Below are 21,033 nucleotides of genomic sequence, written 5' to 3' on the forward strand. Positions count from 1 at the left end.
TGCTGGGAGAAATTTCCCTTTCTCTTCTTTTTTCGTACAGCTCCTGGGGTTCAGCTTTGGATTTGGCCCTGCCTCTGCGTGTAGGTCACCTGAGGGCGTCTGTTCCCCGCCCAGACAGGATGGGGTTAAAGTAGCAGCTGCTTAGGGGGCTCTGGCTCACTCAGGCCGGGGGGAGGGAGGGGTACCGATGCAGGGCAAGCCTGCAGCGACAGAGGCCAGTATGATGTGGCAACAGCCTGAGGCGTGCCGTGTGTTCTCCCAGGGAAGTTGTCCCTGGATCACGGGATCCTGGCAGTGGCGGGCTGCACAGGCTCCCAGGAGGGGAGGTGTGGATAGTGACCTGTGCTTGCACACAGGCTTCTTGGTGACTGCAGCAGTAGCCTCAGCGTTTCATGCCCGTCTCTGGTGTCCACGCTTATAGCCACGGCTCACACCCATCTCTGGAGCTCGTTTAGGCGGTGCTCTGAATCCCCTCTCCTTGCGCACCATGAAACAATGGTCTCTTGCCTCTTAGGCAGGTCCAGACTTTTTCCCGGACTCCCTCCTGGCTAGCTGTGGTGCACTAACCCCTTCAGGCTGTGTTCACGCAGCCAACCCTTGTCCTCTCCCTGGGATCTGACCTCCGAAGCCCGAGCCTCAGCTCCCAGCCCCCACCCGTCCTGGCGGGTGAGCGGAGAAGCTTCTCAGGCAGGTGCGTGCTGGTCGGCACTGATCCTCTGTGCGGGAATCTCTCCGCTTTGCCATCTGCACCCCTGTTGCTGTGCTCTCCTCCGTGGCTCTGAAGCTTCACCCCTGCCACCCCTGTCTCCACCAGTGAAGGGGCTTCCTAGTGTGTGGAAACTTTTCCTCCTTCTCAGCTCCGTCCCAGTGGTACAGGTCCTGTCCCTATTCTTTTGTCTCTGTTTTTCCTTTTTTCTTTTGCCCTACCTAGGTACGTGGGGAGTTTCTTGCCTTTTGGGAAGTCTGAGGTCTTCTGCCAGCGTTCACTAGGTGTTCTGTAGGAGTTGTTCCACATGTAGATGTATTTCTGATGTATTTGTGGGGAGGAAGTTGATCTCCACGTCTTACTCCTCCACCATCTTGAAGGTCTCTCTCCTAAACTGCCATCTTGACTCCTCCCTTCATCCCACAGTTTTTTGATCATTGTATTTTTTTTTTCATTTGTCTGTAGGTACTTTTTGATTTGCTTTTTTATTTCTTCAGTGATCCATTGGCTGTTTAGTAGCATTTGTTTTGCTTCCATATGTTTGTGTTTTTTGCAGTTTTTTTCTTGTAGTTGATTTCTAGTTTCCTAGTGTTGTGGTCAGAAAAGATGCTTGATATGATTTCGATTTTCTTAAATTTACCAAGGCTTGTTTTGTGGCCTAGCATGTGATCTGTCCTGGAGAATGTTCCATATGCACTTGGAAAGAAAGTGTATTCTGCTGCTTTCAGATGGAATGCTCTATATATCAATTAAGTTCTTCTGGTCTAATTTCTCATTTAAGGCAAGTGTTTTCTTATTGATTTTCTGTCTGGATGATCTGTCCATTGATGTACTTGGGGTGTTAAAGTCCCCTACTATTATTGTGTTACTGTCGATTTCTCCCTTTATGTACGTTAATATTTGCCTTATGTATTTAGGTGCTTCTACGTTGGGTACATATATATTTACAGTTGCTATATCTTTTTCTTGGATTGATCCCTTGATCATTATGTAGTGTCTTTGTCTCTTGTAACAGTCTTTATTTTAAAGTATATTTTGTCTAAGTATTGCTACTCTGGTTTTCCGTTGATTTCCATTTGCATGGAATACCTTCTTCCATCCCCTCACTTTCAGTCTGTGTATGTCTTTAGATCTGAAGCGAGTCTCTTGTAGGCAGCATATATATGGGTCTAATGAAAGAAATTGAAGATGACACAAATAGATGGAAAGGTATACCATGTTCTTGGATTGGAAGAATTAATATTGTTAAAATGACCACACTAACCAAGGCAATCTACAGATTCAATGCAGTCCCTATCAAAATACCAATGGCATTTTTCAGAGAACTAGAACAAATAATTTTTAAATTTGTACGGAAACACAAAAGACCCCTAATAGCCAAAACAATCTTGAGACAGAAGAACAGAGGATGAGATATGGGAACTGGATGAGATATGGGAACATATGTATATGTATAACTGATTCACTTTGTTATAAAGCATAAGCTAACACACCATTGTAAAGCAATTATACTTCAATAAAGATGTTTTAAAAAAAAAAAAAAAAAAGAAGAACAGAGCTGGAGGAATCATGCTCCCTCACCTCAGACTATACTACAAAGGTACAGTAACCAAAACAGTATGGTATTGGCACAAAAAGAGACACATAGATCAATGGAACAGAACAGAGAGCCCAGAAATAAACCCAAACATTTATGGTCAATTAATCTATGACAAAGGAGGCATATTCAATGGAGAAAAGACAGTCTCTCCAATAAGTGGTGCTGGGAAACCTGGACAAGTAAAAAAATGAGATTAGAACATTCTCTAACACCATATAAAAATTAACTCAAAATGGATTCAAGACCAAAATGTAAGACCAGAAACCATAAAACTCTTAGAGGAGAACATAGGCAGAACACTCTTTGACATACATCAGAGCAAGATTTTTTTGGATCTGTCTCCTAAAGCAAAAGAAATAAAGGCAAAAATAAACCAGTGGGACCTAATTAAAGTTAAAACTTTTGCACAGCAAAGGAAACCATCAACACAAGGAAAAGGCAACCTATTGAATGAGAGAAAATATTTGCAGTGATGACTGATAAGGGGTTAATATCCAGCATATATGAACAGCTCATACAACTCAACATCAAAAAAACAGCCCAATTGGAAAATGGGCAGGAAACCTGAATAGACATTTTTTCATAGAGGACATGCAGGTGGCCAATAGGCACATAAAAAGATGCTCAACATCACTAATCATCAGAGAACTGCAAATCAAAATCACAATTAGATATCACCTCACACCTGTCAGCATGGCTATCATCAAAAAGAACCTAAATAACAAATGTTGGCAAGAATGTGGAGAAAAGTGAACCCTCGTATACTCTTTGTGGGAATGTAAATTTGTGCAGCCACTGTGGAAAACTGTATGGAAGTTTCTCAAAAAGCTGAAAATAGAACTACCATATGACCCAGCAATTCCACTCATGGGTATATATCTGAAAGAAAAAAAACACTAATTTGAAAAGATACATGTACCCCCATGTTCATAGCAGCATTATTAACAATTGCCAAGTTATGTAAGCAACCTACATGTCCATTAACAGATGAATGGGTAAAGGAAATGTTCTGTATATACACAATGGAATACTACTTAGCCATAAAAAAGAATGAAATTTTTCCATTTGCATCAATATGAATGGACTTGGAGGGTATTATGTTAGTGAAATAAGTCAGAGAAAGGCAAACACAAATATTTGATATCACTTATATGTGGAATCTAAAAAATAGAACAAACTAGTGAGTGTATCAAAAAAGAAGCAGACTCACAGATACAGAAAACAAACTAGTGGTTACCAGTGGGGAGAGGGAAGTGAGGAGGGGCAAGATAAGGGTAGAGAATTAAAATAAATAAGCTAAAAGGATAAATTGTACAGCAAGTACTATATATAAAATAAATAAGCTACAATGTATCAAATAATCTACAAGGATATATTGTACAGCACAGGAAATATTTTATAATAACTATAAATGGAGTATAAACTTTAAAAATTGTGAATCACTATATTGTACACCTGTAACTTATATAATATTGTACATCAACTATACTTCAATTAAAAAAAAAAGACTACGTTCCCTGGGGAGGTTGTAACTGCAGTTAGGTTTGGTATTAGGTCTTGGTTTGCTGACATGGGGCTTAGCACAAGTGACTCCATTTTGGGCCTGTTGTCTCCTTTTTAAGAAGGCTGGATTATCCACTTCTGAGACCCAGCTGTCTATGTGGTACAAATAACTAGACATGGAATCCAAAGACCTGAGCTCATGTCCTGGTTTTGCCCCATACCAGCTCTGTTAACATACCTCTCTGAGCCACAGAGCCCCTGCCTGTGAACCAAGGGTGGTAGTGGAAACACCACACAGCGTTGCTGAGAGCAGCAAATGAGATCATGCGTAGGATGTGACTCTGGCAGGCAATAGATGGCCCATGACAATGTTTGATGAAACCAATTCTGAACCAGGAAGTGGAGTCCCAGGATATAATATCTGGGCTGCAAGGATAGCTAGACAGTTTTCTAAGACATTCAGACTAAAAGCTAGAAATGAATTGGTATCAAGGGATGCTGAGAGAGCCTCCCTAGATGAGATACACAAAGAAGAGGCATATGGGTTCATGCAGCTGAGCTGAGTACACTGCGCTCCCCTTGATGGGTAGATGGTATCGCTTAGGGTCTGCCTATCTTGAGCCCAGCTTGACTGCTAACTAGTTTAGTGACCTAATCTTTTGGCCTCCATTTCCCGTCTGTAAGTTAGGAATAATAACACTGGCTATGCCTTCAGGTTGTTGTGAGGACTTGAATGAGGTTAATTGTATGGATACAAAGCCCTTAGTGTCATAGAGTAAGTACTTATTTCATCTAGTTCTTATTATTCCTGAAACCTCAGAGGTGAGAAAAAGAGGCTGGTTGATGATGGCTTCCCTTCCCTCCCTTTCTTTTATCCTGTCTGGCTGCCAAATACATGGAAGAGAGCAATTATTTAGCACTGGTTTCTTCAGAATTGACTGTAAATCATTTTTTTAGTGTGGTATAGTAACATAAAACATAATTTGGGGGTCATACAGATAGGCATGAAATTCTTGCTCTGCCAATTCCAGCTTTGTGACTTTGGACAAGTTACTTGTCTTTCTGAGCCTCAATTTTTAAAAGGTGTAGGAATCCTTACTTGTTGATGTGAGTATTGAATGAGATAATGTATGTAATGTTTACATCTGTTCTCTCCTGAGAATCCGTCTAGTGTTTTGCACTGGAGAAAGCAAGAGTGTACAATATAATAGGATATCAGTATGGGAGGGTGATGAAAAAGAAGTTTGGACTCCTTTCAGAAAATATAAAAGAGGATCTCTAGGATTTAACTCTGGAAGATTTTCCAGGGGAGAGAAGCTACTGCTAAGTACTTATAACACTGTCCTGAGTTTTACCTTCACCGTTCTCACAATTTGGGTCCTACTGTTACCACTTTGCTTGATCATGATGATGATGATGAAAGCAAGCTGAGATATCCCAATTTATAACAAGAAATACGTATTTGGTCTTCATCCAGTTCCTAGCCCAGGGCTCCTAAAACCCTTGGAATTTCCTAAGTGATGAGAGCCAAAATGGTGTCTTTTTTTACGTTAATGAGGTGACTTTTGGAAAACACCTAAGGATGGGGGCTGGTTGCTGGAGGAATCAACCAGGTGATTAGAGGGTTGGAACTTAGTCTCACTCCCTGACCTCTGGGTAGGGAGTCAGGTTGAATCAATCACGGATGGCCAATGATGTAATCAATCACGCCTGTGTCATGAGGTCTCCATAAAAACCTGAAACGACAGGGTTCAGAGAGTTTCTGGGTTGGTGAACACATGGAGGTTCGGGGAGAGTGCTGTGTTCCGAGAGCATAAGTTCAGGGCCCTTTCTCCATATCCGACCCTGTGCATCTCTTCCATCTGGCTGTTTCTGAGTTATATATCCTTTTCTAAGAAACTGGTAATCTGGTAAGTAAAATATTTCTGAGTTGTGTGAGCCGCTCTAGCAAATTAATCTAAACCCAAGGAGGGGGTCGTGGGAACCTCCAATCTATAGCCGTTTGGTCAGAAGCACAGGTGACAACCTGGACTTGCAATTGGTCTCTGAAGGTGGAGAAGAGAATCTTGTAGGACTGAGCCCTTAACCTATAGGGTCTCCTGGTAGATGGTGTCAGACTTGAGTTGAATTGTAGGGCACCTAGCTGGTGTCAGAGAATTGCTTATTGTGGGGAAACCCCCACAATCTGGTGTCAAAAGTTGTTGAGTGTAGTGGTGGTATGAGAGGAAAGGGGGAACCCAGGAGGAGGGCTGGGGTTTTCCTACTCACTAGCATTTTTGGTGCAAGCTTGGAAAAAACTCCCTTCCCTTGGTTCCCCCCAAATACAGCCAAGACTGGCGAGAATGTAAGGTTTTGGTTTTTTTTAATTAAAAATAAGGGTAAACAAAGTGGAAACACGCACAGGAAGTGCAAGAAGCCTGATGCTCTATGATTTCAGTTTTCTGACTCTTCCATTGTTGGCTTGCTCCCTGATATATTTCACACAGTATTTGTAATATTTATACTCTGAGTTCCATACCAATATGTCATCAATTTTTCTAAGTAAGCTAAGTATACTTTAAAACAAAGTGTCCAGCTAGCAAGCCTACTACTATCAGTTAATTTCTATTTTACTTAGCTGTATTGTTCAGCTCTGGACTTACTTATTTTGGGTTATTGTTTACTTAATCTGCTCTATCCTGATAATGGAGTTGATGTCTACAATTATAATTAATTATAGTTTTGTAGAAGGTTTTCCTTGGCTCTCTGCTTTTCTGTTTGCTTTGGTCTCTGTTTTTCTTTTTTCTTTTTAAATTGAAGTATAATTGATGTAAAATACTGTGTTAGTTTCAGGTGTACAGCAGAGTGATTCAGTACTTTTGCAGATTATATTGTTATAGGTTGTTATAAGATAATGGGTATAATTTCCTATGCTATACAGTATGTCCTTATTGCTTATCTATTTTATATATAGTAGTTTGTATGTGTTAATCCCATACCCCTAATTTGTCCCTCCCCACTTTTCTGTTTCCTTTGGTAACCGCAAGTTTGTTTTCTCTGAGTCTGATTCTGTTTTGCATATACATTCATTTGTATTTTTTTTTTTTTGATTCCATGTATAAGTGATATCATGTAGTATTTGTCTTTCTCTGTCTGACTTATTCACTAAGCATAATATTCTTTAGGTCTATCCATGTTGCTGCAAATGGCAGTATTACGTCCTTTCTTATGTCTGAGTAATATTCCATTGTGTGTGTGTGTGTATGTATACCACATTTTGATTAATCCAGTTGTCTGTTGATGGGCACTTGGGTTGTTTCCATGTCTTGGTTATTGTAATTAGTGCTGCTATGAACATTAGGGTACATGTATCTTTTCAAATTAATGTTTTCTTTTTTCCAATAAATATCCAGGAGTGGAATTGCTGGCTTATGTAGTAGTTCTATTTTTATTTTTTTAAGGAACCTGCCTACTGTTTTCCATAGTGACTGCACCAATTTACATTTCTACCAACAGTGTAGGAGGGTTCCCTTTTCTCCACATCCTCACCAACATTTGTTATTTGTAGACTTTTTGATGATAGCCATTCTGACAGGTGTGAGGTGATACTCATTGTGGTTTTCATTTGCATTTCTCTAATAATTAGTGATGTTTGAGCATCTTTTCATGTACCTGTTGGCCATTTGTATGTCTTCTTTGGAAAAATGTATATGCAAGTCTTCTGTGCATTTTTAATTGGATTGTTCCTTTTTTTTGGATATTGAGTTGTATGAGCTGTTTGTATTTTTTAGATATTAGCCTCTTGTTGGTTACATCATTTGCAAATATTTTCTCCCATTCTCTAGATTGTCTTTTCATTTTGTTGAAGATTTCCTTTGCTATGCAAAAGCTTTTAAGTTTAATTAGACCTCATTTGTTTATTTTTGCTTTTATTTCTTTTGCCTTAGGAGACTGATCCAATAAAATATTGCTATGGTTTATTTCAAAGAGTTTTCCACCTATGTTCTCTTCCAGGAGTTTTATGGTTTCAGGTCTTATATTTAGGTCTTTAAACCATTTTGATTTTATTTCTGTATATGGTGTGAGGGAATATTCTAATCTCATTGTTCTATATGTCCAGTTTTCCCAGCACCACTTGTTGGAGAGACTGTCTTTTCTCCATTGTAATTCTTGCCTCCTTTGTCGTAGATTAATTGACTGTATGTATGTGGGTTTATTTCTGATAAAAACTCTCATCAAAATGAGCATAGAGGAAACACATCTCAACACAATAAAAGCCATTTTATTAAACAGCCACATAATACAAACCCACAGCCAACATAATACTCAACAGTGAAAAGCTGAAAGCCTTCCCACTAAATTCAGGAACAAGACAATGATGTCCACTCTCACCACTTCTATTCAACCTAGTATTGGAAGGTTACAGCAATCAGACAAGAAAAAGAAATAAAAGTATCCAAATTGGAAGCGAAGAGGGAAAACTGTCACTATTTGCAAATGACAATGATACACTATATAGTGAGCCCTAAAGTCACCTCCCCAAAACTGTTAAACTAATAACAAATTCAGCAAGGTTTCAGGATTCAATTTTAATATACAGAAATGTGTTGACTTTCTATATGCTAATAATGAATGATCAAAAAGAGAAAGTAAAAAATATCCCATTTAAAATTGCATCAAGAAAATAACTAGGAATAAACTGAACCAAGGAGACTATATGCTGAAAACTATAAAACATTGATGAAGGAAATTGAAGATGATTCAAAGAAATGGAAAGATATCCATGCTCTTGGATTGGAAGAATTAATATTACTAAAATGGTCATATTACCCAAAACAATCTACAGATTTAATGCAATCCCTGCCTGTCAAAATAACCACATCCTTTTTCACAGAACTGGAACAAATAATCCTGAAATTTATATGGAATCACAGAAGACCTCAAATTGCCAAAGCAATCCTGAGGAATAAAGAACAAAACTGGAGGTATACCCCTCCCAGACTTCAGGCTATACTACAAAGCTGCCATAATCAAAACAGTGTGATATTGGTACAAAAACAGACCCATAGATTAATGGAACAGAATAGAGAGCCCAGGTCTCTTTTTTTCATATGAGAGGGTTTCCTCAAACATCTATTGATCACTGACTGTGCCTTCATATTTAAGAATGAGACACTGAAAACCTCATTGCAGACTCCGTGTGGGCTTACTGTGTTTACCCTCCGAGGCCTATGTGATCTGGCCTCACCGTATCTCTCTGACCTCATCTCCTACTGCTCTCCACATTTCTTCCTCCAGCTAAACTACACATTGTAGTTCCCAAGGTGAACTAATATCAAGATTGTTATCACTTTGGGGCCTTTGTACTTACTTGCTATTCCCTCTCTCTAGAAAGAATAACTCCTAGATGTTCACTCAGCTTATTTCTTCACTTCTTTCAGGTCTCTGCTCAAATAACACTTTGTCAGAGAGCCCTTCCCCAATGACCTTCTATAAAACTTCTACCTGGGCCTAACTCTGCTTTAGTTTCCACTGGTATTATTGCCACCTAACATGGCATCAGGGATCATATGCTTTGTTAGTTTCACCAGTATACTGTATTTATTTATTGTCTATCTTTATCCAGAAGAATTAAAGCTCCATAAGGTCAGGATCTTTATTTTGTTCACTAATTTGTCTGTTGTACCTGAAGCAGGGCTGGGACACTAGCATGTATTCAGTGCATATCTCTTGAATGAATGAATGAATGAATGAACGGTGGCCTCACTGAGCATGAAAAGGCTGGTATCTGGCCATTGTGTTGGAAGATACCTAACTTTCATTCTCTTCAGATCCTTCTTCTGGGTCATTTTCCCTGCCAGAAGGGTCCTAACTGCTAGTGTTCTTGGGGTTGACTGGGGGAAGGACATCTTTCACCTGATCCTTCTGTTTTCAGCAAGATACCCCAGTCATCTTCAGTGCTTGAGTCCTTAGGTGCAGAGACCTTTGAAATAACTTCTTCTGAGGGAAATTCCTGGTTTATTCTGGCGAGGTAGAATAGGAATCACCTGGTTGTGTAGGGGCAGGTGACGGAGGGGAACCTGGTTGCCTGTTTTAAACCCCACCCACACCCTTATTCTTAGATGTACTAGGTATCTGATTCCTAAGCCATTATGGGGTTCTGTAGGGTATTTCACTGTGATGTGCTGGTAAGTGTTTAATTGGCTCTCTAGTGGAAAAAGTCCTGATTGGTAGTGTTTGTTTATTCCCATGATGTAAATATTCCCACCATAGCTGAATTCAAGCTACCATCACGACCTCACTGAATACAGAGTTGGGAAGGGTTGAGCAGCAGCACACCATTCTTCTTACCTTACAGACACGAGATGTTAATAACTTCAAGAGCATAGATAATAATAAAATGTAGTAAAATAATTAGGAATGAGGAGTTTTGTTTTTGTTTTTGTTTTGTTTTTTGGCTGTATTGGGCCTTAGTTGCAGCACGCAGGATCTTCGTTGAGGCATTTGGGATCTTTCATTGCAGCTCGCGGGCTTCTCTCTAGTTGTGGCCTGCAGGTTTTCCTTCTCTAGTTGTGGCGCACAGGCTCCAGGGTGCGTGGGCTCTGTAGTTTGTGGCACATGGGCTCTCTCATTGCGTGCAGGCTTAGTTGCCCTGAGGCATGTGGGATCTTAGTTCCCTGACCAGGGATTGAGCCTGCGTCCCCTGCATTGGAAGGTGGACTCTTTACCATTGGACCACCAGGGAAGTCCCAGGAAGTGAGGAATTTTGAGCATTTATTACCTTTGTTTTAAATATAACTTATTGAAATTTACATAATTTAATTTTTAATAATGATTAATTTTAACCAGCTTGTAAAATTCTTAAAAATTTAACAATATGCTCTCGTGAGCTGGTATAAGCTGCTTCCAGCACATGTCATCTTGCTTTTGGCTTCCCTTGCCTCTTGTAGGCTTTAATTTTTCGATACCTTGTGTCTTCTTCCTCCATTAATTATCTCTTGCTCATCTAATTTCCAGTTTCCAAATTTTGTTGATAGCTCTTTTCTGCTGTCATCTTCTTTCTCATTTTCATTGTCTTATTGGGCTTAAGCTTTACTCCAAAACATCCATTTAGTGCCATTTTAATAGGTTTTCAGGAGGTGGTCAAGGTAAATGCATGTGTTCAGACTGCTTTGTTTAACCAGAAGTGTCACCAATTAGAATTACTTTTAATTTCTTCTTGCATGTATGTGCTTGAAAATGTACATTGTGACTACATTCTTTGGCCTATATAGATTCTCTCTCTTTTTTTTCCATTTTTACTATTGAATAGTTGGTGACCTTGTATAGCTCACATAAAATTTTAGTATAAAATTAACTTCATTAATTTCTATTGCTTAATGTACTTTTGGTATGAAAATTGATTCATTTAATACCGCAATAATAACTTATAACCACAAATAAGTCACAGACATTAAAACATAGTAAAAGTTTTAGTTTCAAGAGTGTTTGTTTTGGGTAAAATAAGGTAGTAGTGTTTTACATCTATCAACATGTATTTTTCTTTACTGAGTTAGTTCATGACTTTATTCCTGGTGAGCTTATCATCTGTCTTGAGATAGAGGGGTGGAGGAGGAGGGAATTATTACAGCAGGAAAGAAAAAAGCAAGAAAAATTGTTTAGTTTGTTTAACTTTGAAGACAAAATATAGGCTTGAAAATCATAATTCATTGTGGGGAAAAAAAGAATTTTATAAATTCCTTTATCTTACCCCTGTAATACAACAAGACTCAGGTTTTGGTTGTAACTGAGACCCCATGATGTCTCCATCTTTGCACAACTTGGTTGTTCATCTCCTTCCCTTATGAGAGAGATCCCAGTATTCTTTCATGACCAAGATAGTTCAATTTGACTTTCTGAAACTAGTTGCCAATAGTTCTAAGTCTTTTCAATTTTGAGGGTTTTTTTTAAAACCTGAACTTCGTGGATCTCGTTTCCACACATGATAGCTGTTTACCATTAATATATTTTGACTGAGAAAATACAGATGGTCAAAAGGATATTATGAATTGAGGAATGCTTATGAATGAACTTTTATCACATCAACATGTGATACAGTATTTGTAAAATAGATGTACTTGATATCCAAGACATTTTTTCATTCATTATGTAAATGATGCTTGGTAGCCCTACAAATTTGCAAATTCCTTGAAATAACTCTTAGCTTCACCCTCCTGCTCCCAAACCCAAAGTTGCTTAGTTCACAGTTTGGCCGAGCCAGTATTTTAGATTATCTTTTTCTCAAAGTCATTCCCATCTGAGTTTTTAAATGAGCTCTTTCTTGCCTTTCCACAATGCCAAATTGTGTTTATTCCAGCTTCTAAGCATTTCTTGATTCCCTCCCCTCTTTTTTTACACCTCCTGCCACTACTCCAGTCCAGGCCCTGCTTACCCCTCACATGTACTGATGCAGCAGCCTTCTATCTGGTCTCTTTTCTTACTGTCTGTCCCTTCTCCACTCCGTTCTCCATACTGCAGCCAGAGTGATCTTTCTGGTTGTGTCCTTTCCTCGCCTGAAATTCTGCTACTCATGTGTCCCATCATGAGACATGTTTGTGTTCTGTAAACACATCAAATGCACGAGCTTTTGTTGGAGCCAGTTCTTTTGGTGGGAACAGTCTTTCTCCTGTACATGGCGAACTCAAGCTCAGCTCAGATGTCCCTTACGAAGCTTTGTTACTCAACCCCCATATTCCTCCTGGCATCCTGTAGCACTTTGTACAGGCTTTGGTTATGGACTTCTCACACTGTGGGCACTTTGGGGATAGGGACTTTCAAGTTGTGTTTGTATCCCCAATCACCTTGAACAGTGCCTGGTACATGGTAAATGCCCAGTGAATGTTTACTGAACACACTGATGTGGATTGGTATGCTTGTGAGCATGGGCCTTTCTTTGAGACTAGCAGGAGTATGGGATTCTATGTAGTGGAGAGATATGGAAATGGAGTGAGGAAAAATGTGTTAAAGTTATTTCCCAATTCTGTTTTTCCCATTTCAATCTCTTCTGAAATTTTTTCTCTCAAAACTTTATTGAATTTTTCTGATCGCAAAAGCAACACATAGCATAGTATTTACAGACATCAGACAGGTTTGAATTCAAATTTTGCTACTTATTGGCTGTGTGCCTTGCACATAGTACCTAACATCTTTATGCCTTAGTTTTCTCATCTGAAAAGTGGGAGTTATTCTAATAGTACTTACCTCGTAAGATTGTCATGAAGATGCAATTGGAAAGTGCACGTAAAGTGCTTAGCACAGTGTCTGGCACAGTAATTGCTCAGTAAGTATACACAGCTGTAATTGCTATGTTCAATGCAGAAAAGGTACAGATCGGTGAGACCTGGATACAGCTGGAGCCCTAGGGCCCAGGATCTTCCCTGTGTTACATTAAAAGAAAACACAAATCTGACTCTAGAAGCCTTGCAGAGTAATTTTGACCTTTTCTTTAAGATAGCCTTTCTCAACCAGGGTTCACCTGAACCACAGAACTCTGGACTGGAGTGACTATTTTTTCTCTCCATCGAGGATGCTATGTAGCTAACACTATTCTAGATGCACAGGAAAGTTAATTCACTATGTACAATGCATGATGTAGGAAGTGAGGCTTAATCTCCCCACCCCTTTAAGAAAGGCTGCTCTGATGCTTCTTGAAGACTTGGTGCAGGGACTCGGCATAGTGCATCAGAGTCACATCCTCCTATCCTCCTAAGTCCTCTCTAGAAACCTCTCCCTTTCCTTGAATCTTCTCACTTATGGCAGTTGTTAGAAATCCCTCCCTCCTTCCTCCCTCACCCATATGATTTGTTCCTAGAACACCATTCATTTGTTCCTTCTCCATATTGTGCTCGCCACATACCCAGTAGTTTCTGACAGGTGTCCCCTTACTTTTCTTGAAAGACTAACATGTCTCTCCCCATCCCTGTGTACCCTCTTTCACCTCTGGAATTGCAGTGAAGAATATCTCCAAGAAAATTAATGCCAGTAACTGGATTACAGAGTAGTAAACATGATTGACATCTTTTTTCTTCACATGCAGACTTTTTAAAGTCATCTAGATCCCTTGCTATTTTCAAACGCCTCTCCTTAACAAAAATTATAGAATTATCTAGTCACTTAATCTAGCTGTGTCATGATTTGTGCTGCCGAGGCTCCTGCTAGACTGTGTATGGCAGAGCGAGTCTGCTCTTCCTGGTGCCATTCCATTTCCTGCTGCTCTTCAGTGCTGACAAGGCTCATGCTGCCTCCCAGGAAGGCAGCGGGCACCTTTTTTTTGTGGGGAGGAGGGATAGGTCATGATGTCGCCTCTGTTAGCAAGGAAGAATACTGGGTAAGCAATTACTAGTGTTTACCACAATTCATATAATGGAATATCATATAGCCATTAATTTTTGAAGAATATTTATTGACATGGGAAAATGCTTACAATATGTTAAAGAAGAAAGCAGGGTACAAATCTGTAAATACAGCATGATCCCAATCTTGTAGTAAAATAAATTATATATGCATAGAAAAAACACAGGACGGAAATACACCAAAACATTAACAGAGATTATCTCAGGTGGTGGGTTTTGGGGTGAATTATTAACTTTATTATTTCCTGTATTCTCCAAACTTTCCACAATGAACATATATTACTTTTATAATGGGGGGGAGGGGAAGGGAAGTCAATATAAGAGACACCTAGTACTGGGAGGCGGCAAGACTGATGGTAGTAAGGGGATGTTGAGTACTTGTACTGCCTCTGCCTATGTCTTCATTTATAAAGGAAGGACAATAACATCCGTCCTGTGCACCTGCCAGGACCACCCGGTGTGTGAAGGGGCCTCAAGTGTCTGTCGACTGTTACTCTAAAGCAGCAGCTCAAGTGCCTTATTTTAGAACCCGCTCCTCCATACCCTGTTTTAAAGGTTGGGAGGGATGTGGACACGGGCCTGCAGGGTGCAGTTGGCCAGTGTATTCTCACCATCCGTACTGCAGGCCACTGAGCCAGGCAGATGTCGAGGGTCAGGGTGGTGGAGGGGGCCAGGGGGGGAGCCTGCAGCCCTCATCTCTGACCTAAAGGATTCCAGGTCCTTATTTGAAATCCATTACTAACTGAGCAAGTTTCCTACTCACACTTCAACTTCATTCAGGTCACCTCCCTGCTTAATAAGTTCTTTAAACCAGTTCTGCTGAAATAGTTATTGCTTAAAATGGCCTGAGAATTACCACTCTCCCAGCATTCCAGAGTCATAAGGGGGCACAACATGGACCCAGGTGGGCAGCGTGAAGGGGAAGGAGAGGTGCTGGGGGTCAGGCCGGCCAGAGTTAGATTTTTACTTGCTCTGTGATGTTGGGTAACTTACTTTGCTTTCCAGAGATGATCTCTAACGTGAGATGTGATGAGGTTACACAAGATAAGATACATAAAAAGCCCAGCACAGAGCAAGCAATCAACAGATGTTAGTTCTCTTTTCGTGTGCAAGATGAGGTCACTTTCATCTTCTCCCTCTGCAAATTCTCTCTTCAAAACAAAGCTTAGTGCCCAGTATGGGGAAACTCAAAATGAAACAGAACTCATTGAAAGCAGAAGAGCACAGCTACTTAAACAGGACTGTTCAAACACTCTGCATAAAGCTGGCAAGATGGTATTTCATTAAACATGTCTTCATTTAGGTAAGCCGACACTCATGTCAAAGCTATTTAATTGCAGAAATTATAAAAATACTTTAAAAATGCATTTGTAGAATGAAGTAACAAAAATACTTAAATTCTTTTTTCTAAAGTTTTTTTCACTTAATCTAAAATTATGAATTACCAAGTTTCATTTTATTTACTGTTAAAACATGGGTCACACATAACTTATACTCCAACTATTTTGGATAAAAATCCTAAAATGTATTCTTCCTAGTCTTTTTATAGAGTATTCTTATTTTTTGAAAGAAACACAAGGTCATCGTTATGAGAATTAGTTTATAGGCCATACTGTTGTACAGATACTTTCTGGGTCAACTAGAATGTCCTTTGGGAAACAGATGGTCCCAGACTTATGACGCCTCGAGTAGTTCTCATTCTCCCCACGTTCCTATCCGGTTTTCAGTTGGCTTTTTGCTGCTTTCCATCTAACAGCCTCCTCCTTTGCCATTCGTTTTGTGGGCTTGGAAGTCAGATAACTAAACATGTTAGAAATATATGCAAATTTTAGTAAAGAGGCAAAAGGTGAGATTCTTGAGGGAATCTCTCCTATAAATAAATTGTAAGAAACTTTGCCATCTCTTTTGGCAGCTCTAAGGCTTTTTAAAACTGAATTCCTGATTTGTACTTTTGCCAGAGAAGTGACTTCTGGATAAACGACATTTTCACTAATACTTCATGTACATTATCCTTAGAAAGGCTATTTATTATAAGTGAGATAATAGATGTAAAAGCACTTTAAAAAAGCATAAACTGTGAAACAGGATTGTTTACCCCATGTATCTATAAAGAAACACACACAGATAGCTAAATTGAATCAACCCCAATGTTTTATTTAATTTAACGTTTTAAAAGGCAGTGGTTAAGCACATTATGTGTGTATATATATATATATATATATATATGTATGTATGTACATACATACATACATATATATATATAAAAGGAAACCAACCCCTTTTCAACTTTAGCCATTGATTAACTAGGCCCACTGTCTATTGCATGATTCATTTTCTACTTCTTCATATGACCAATTCTAAAAGTAAAAATAAACAGCGTCAATCAGTTTAACAGTAACTATTTGTGTTTCTTTTTTAAATAAATAAAGTTACCATTAAACTGATCACATATGGTAGAAAGGACACACACACAAGCACACACAGTCCCCAATTTAAAACATGTGACATATGAGTGACCTATATGTACAAATGGGTGCTGCTGACTCCCCCACCCTCAGCAGAGGGCTCAAAAGAACTCCCCGTACCCAGGGGGTCCCCATTCCCTCTACCGGGTTGGAGGCACCCCTATGTTAGACCTCAGAATGCATGCTCCCCATGCAGTGATACAGATGGGGGTTCAGTTCTATGGTACTAGTGTTCAGGTTATTAGGGAATAAATAGGCATTTGTAGCTGCCTCAGAACTAAACCATCATTTATAACTTTATAGGGAGAAATGTATTCTGAAGTTCTAGATAACTGACATACAAACTTTTTGAATGTAATCAGTTTGCAAGTCTGGGGCTGTTGTGTGTGTGTGTGTGTGTGTGTGCATTTCTATAGATTTATACAAAATTGAAATGAAGAGTGGGGCTACGTTTATGGAGCAGCTGCTTGGCTTCCATTCACTCAGTCCTGATCTAGCAAGTCACTTGCCTCAGCCCCCTGTTAGCAGCTCGTTCTGCTTCTCACATGCCTCCGTCTCTGGAGAGATTCAGAAAGGGCAGCTCACACAAGTGAGAGGAAGGACACGGCTAAATCCTCTGTTAAGAATCTTGGCAAACAGAACTGCCAGATTCAACCAGGGCTGCTTTATAGAGTGAAGTCCTTCAGTTCCATCTTGACAAAATGGAATTATTTTTTTTTCTGTTCCTAGTCCCTGCAACTCCGTCTAACTGCAGCTCTGTATGAATGCCTCAATATCGCAAAAACACAGGATCACTTCTTAAATATGCTGGATTCTCAATGAGTAAACCAGTTAATGTGTTTCTAGCCAAAGCAAGGGCATAAATGTTTTAGAGAAAAGATTCCCCTGGAGCTACAGAGAAAAGATGCTGATAAAAGCAATACTGAGAGTTGAGCAGGTGATGCTTTTAGTCTGTGTCAGAGCTGGTCTCCTCGATGACAGAGTACTGGTTGAGTGCTTCCTCCAAAGGCGTTATTGTCCCATCAGGTTTTAGTCCCATTGGTTTAAGCAACTCCTCTCTGGAAAAAAGAGATAAAAGAAAGAAAAAAAAGTATTCACCAGCATCACACACACCCCCTCCCCCCACCCAAATCCACATCCTTTAAAAAAAAGAAAAGTCTTTAAAAACCAAAGTATTTTTCCTCAAGCTCTCTCTGTGTGTTTGTAACAGGAAAGATGAAAGAGGTATGGAAAGAAAAAGAGGGAGATAAAAGACTTCATTCACACAGGCCAAACCTACTAAGCCAATTAAAAGTATGAAAAGTCAAGGTCTAAATGGGCTCAGGACAAGGAGCAGGTCTCTTCTGTTTTTAATAATTTTTTTCCTTTTGTGGATTTGTTTTAGTGAAGTTGAAGCTGCCAAAATTTCACCTGTCCCAGTGGACCAGGCATATAATTAAATGGCTGATTTGATACATATGGATTTCATTTAATGGAATAAATCTGTCATTTGATTTTTGCCTCTCCAATCTCTAGTGATACATAAGTACTTATTGATTTCAAATCATTTGGCCTTCCCCAACTTTCTCCCTCCCTTTTCTTTCCTCTCTCTCTCCTTCTTCTTCTTCTTTTTTAAAAAACACCATTGCTTTTGTTTGTGGCAGTTTAATTATGGGATTGACAGCCATTTTAATCTCTTCAAAGCTCCCCAACTGCCTCTTTTCAGCTAATCCAATTATATCTACTCCACAAGTTACAGCCTCATCTAAAGATGATTAATTATTGATTAAGCCAATCAAAAAGCATTAAGGAAGATTTATTTAATCTTTTCATAGGCTCTTATTTATTGTATAGAGATTATGTCAAATGTACATGTTGAGTTGCTAACTCTAGTCCTCCTCCCACCCCAAAAAGTCAGCAGGGTACTTTAAAAGGAGCCTTGAAGAGGCACATGAGCTGCTTAAAACTTACTTCTCACAGAAACAGGCATCACCCCCTAAAAACATGTCTACAACAAGAACCAACATGGCAGCAGTTGTAGTGCTGGTGGGAGTTGGAGTGAAGGAAAATGATAAAACCTCCTCTCCCTCTGCTTCCTTGCTGTTGTCCCTTAGGCCAGCACAAAGAAGGGCTCCCCTCGGAAGGGCCGGCCACATAGCAGTGTGACGGTGTTATAGCTGCAGAGAAACTTCCTGGGGAAGGGGAAGAACAGCTCAGTGGTCACTGGATAAGTCAACAGGAACCTAATCAAGCAGCTCTGGCTAGTACCAGAAGACTATTGCTGAGAGTCTGAAAACTCTATTTGAGTAATGTGGATGGTTGACTGGTTGAGGCTGCTAAATACTATAAAGTAGGAAATGTGTTTCCTGATCCAAGAAATGGGGTCAGAATCATAGAACTTAAAGTTGAAGGGGCCTTAGAGATCATTTAGTCCAACCCCCTTGTTTAATAAAGGAGACTGGAGTGACTTACCCAAGGTCACATATCTAGTGGCAAAGTTGGACCTGGGACATAGGTCTCTGAATCCCAGTCCAGTGCTCTTTGCAGCACACACATCTGGATTAACTGCTATAACTGCACTGAAGGAACACACTCTGAGTTCAGCTGTTCAAGGACTATGTGCCAGGAACTGTGTCATATACTGGGAAGAAAAGGAAGACTAGGCACAGCTGCTGCCCTTGAGGAGTGAGTGAAATATATACGTGAAAAATAACTTAGAACATAATGGGGTAAATGCTGTAACAGAATCATGAACAAAAGAAATCACAGCTCCTGAGATGAAGCATCAACCAAATTGCCTGGGGAAGGTGGGAACGGCACCTCCAATGAGGTGTCCTATGCCACGCGAAGATAGTACAGATCTTTTCAGGCAAAGGAGTCTGTGTGGAGGGCTCTGTATGGTCCCAACTACTTGTGATTTTTTTTGTAGACCTTTTTGGATTGTGTCAATTTCTTTCTCGGCTCCCATGAAGCTGGGACAGGGCCCAGTGTTTGGGGAGTGGTGAGGTTCAGTGAAGGAGCAGGAGGAGACAAGGCTGCAAGGGTAGTTTGGGGTCTAGTAGCCAAGTGTCTTGAATGCCAAAGCAAGGAGCTCGGGTCTTAGCCTGTAAGGAATGCCCTATCATCAGGTTTGTTTTATAGGGAAGTATCTCTGGCAGCAGTGCAAAAGACACACTGGAATAGGGGAAACTGCGGCGGGGAGACGAGCCATGAGGATGTCACTGTAACAGTAACGGCGTGAGAGGAGACAGAGAGCTGGATCATGGCTGTGGTTGTAGGAAGGAAAGGCCTTCCTTCCAGGGCAGAGCTGCGGTCCGCTGGAAGGGCGGAGGTGGGGGGGAGCAGAGTGTGGCTGCAGCCTCGCTCCGATGGCCACGTGGGCGGCGACCCGCTCGCTGCGGCAAGAGCACAGCAGGTGCAGCAGCTCGGGGGCGGGGGCAGACGCTGACGTCTTTCAGGACAGCGAACAGCTCTGCATGACAACCAGGGAGAAATGCTTAGAGGAACCAGAAAACGATCTGCTTCCACTGAAACTTCTCTTCAGCACGCATACATACTATACATATCTATACTTTAGTAACGGTTTCCTAGTTCTGATGGTGCTGAAGGACTTTGTGATACTGGACACTGTTTACTAATAATCGATACCAAAGGAGAAGGGGATCACTTTCTGGGGTGAAACATTAAGGGATCAGAAAGTTCAAAGGTCTGAAGGGGCTGGTGGACTGAGGGTACAGTAAGGTGGGGGTGGGGTTGAAGGGTATGGGTAGGTAGAAGTCGGATCAGCAGATGAGACTATAGGAATTCTACCAAGATAGTGAATTGCTGGGTGGATATGCCATCACTCCTAACACTCCAGCATTTCTTTGGTAACAGGATGATACTGGAGCTAGCTACCAGCTTGCACAAAGTAGCTAGCACTTTCTCATCCAAACCCAGGAGGAATATTCTCAAATCAAGTCCATCGATTTCACCCCTACTCCCTAATCCAATTTTATAATAGAAATAATTAAGAACATTACAAAAGTTTTACGGCCAAATTATGGGAATTCATCTATAGAATAAAGGGGCTCATATTTTAATTCTCATTTGTGAATTATTCTTCTCAAGGCTTTATTTTTTAGGTCTTCTGTATCACCTCTCTACTAACATAGAAGCTTCTCTGAGGGTATGAATTATTGTCTTTTCCACATGGCTCCATGCGATGCTTGGTCTTACTGACATTCCTGTAGGAGAGGTGTCAGTGATAACTGGCCACATAATCATGCATTCATGCAAATAAATTAAGGCAGCAATGTGATACAGTGGAAAGAACAAAAAGATCTAGAGTCAGGAAGTCTGTCTGAAGTCCTGGCTCTTCCACTTACCAGTTGTGTGATCTTGGGCAAGTCTCTGAGTCTCTGTACTCCC

General features: G+C 40.3%; 1 protein-coding gene across 7 annotated transcripts in view; it reads right to left on the bottom strand.

The window, feature by feature from the left end:
• Positions 1–16,282: 16,282 nt before the first annotated feature.
• The window catches only part of RIC8B (RIC8 guanine nucleotide exchange factor B), a 116,453-nt gene continuing 111,702 nt past the window's right edge, over positions 16,283–21,033 (bottom strand). For 5 of the 7 annotated variants that reach the window (XR_009702475.1, XR_009702474.1, XR_009702473.1 and 2 more), the window contains one exon: positions 17,614–17,702. Coding sequence is in view for 2 of the 7 variants with exons in the window: in XM_061204195.1 (XP_061060178.1) it covers positions 17,591–17,702 (112 nt within the window). In the remaining 5 variants the exon portion in view is untranslated. Of the gene's footprint in view, positions 17,703–21,033 lie in introns of all 7 variants that reach the window. The other 2 variants (XM_061204195.1, XM_061204194.1) reach the window with 1 other exon arrangement.

The sequence above is a fragment of the Eubalaena glacialis genome, chromosome 11 (genome assembly GCF_028564815.1).
Source record: "Eubalaena glacialis isolate mEubGla1 chromosome 11, mEubGla1.1.hap2.+ XY, whole genome shotgun sequence".
Taxonomy (NCBI): Eukaryota; Metazoa; Chordata; class Mammalia; order Artiodactyla; family Balaenidae; genus Eubalaena; species Eubalaena glacialis.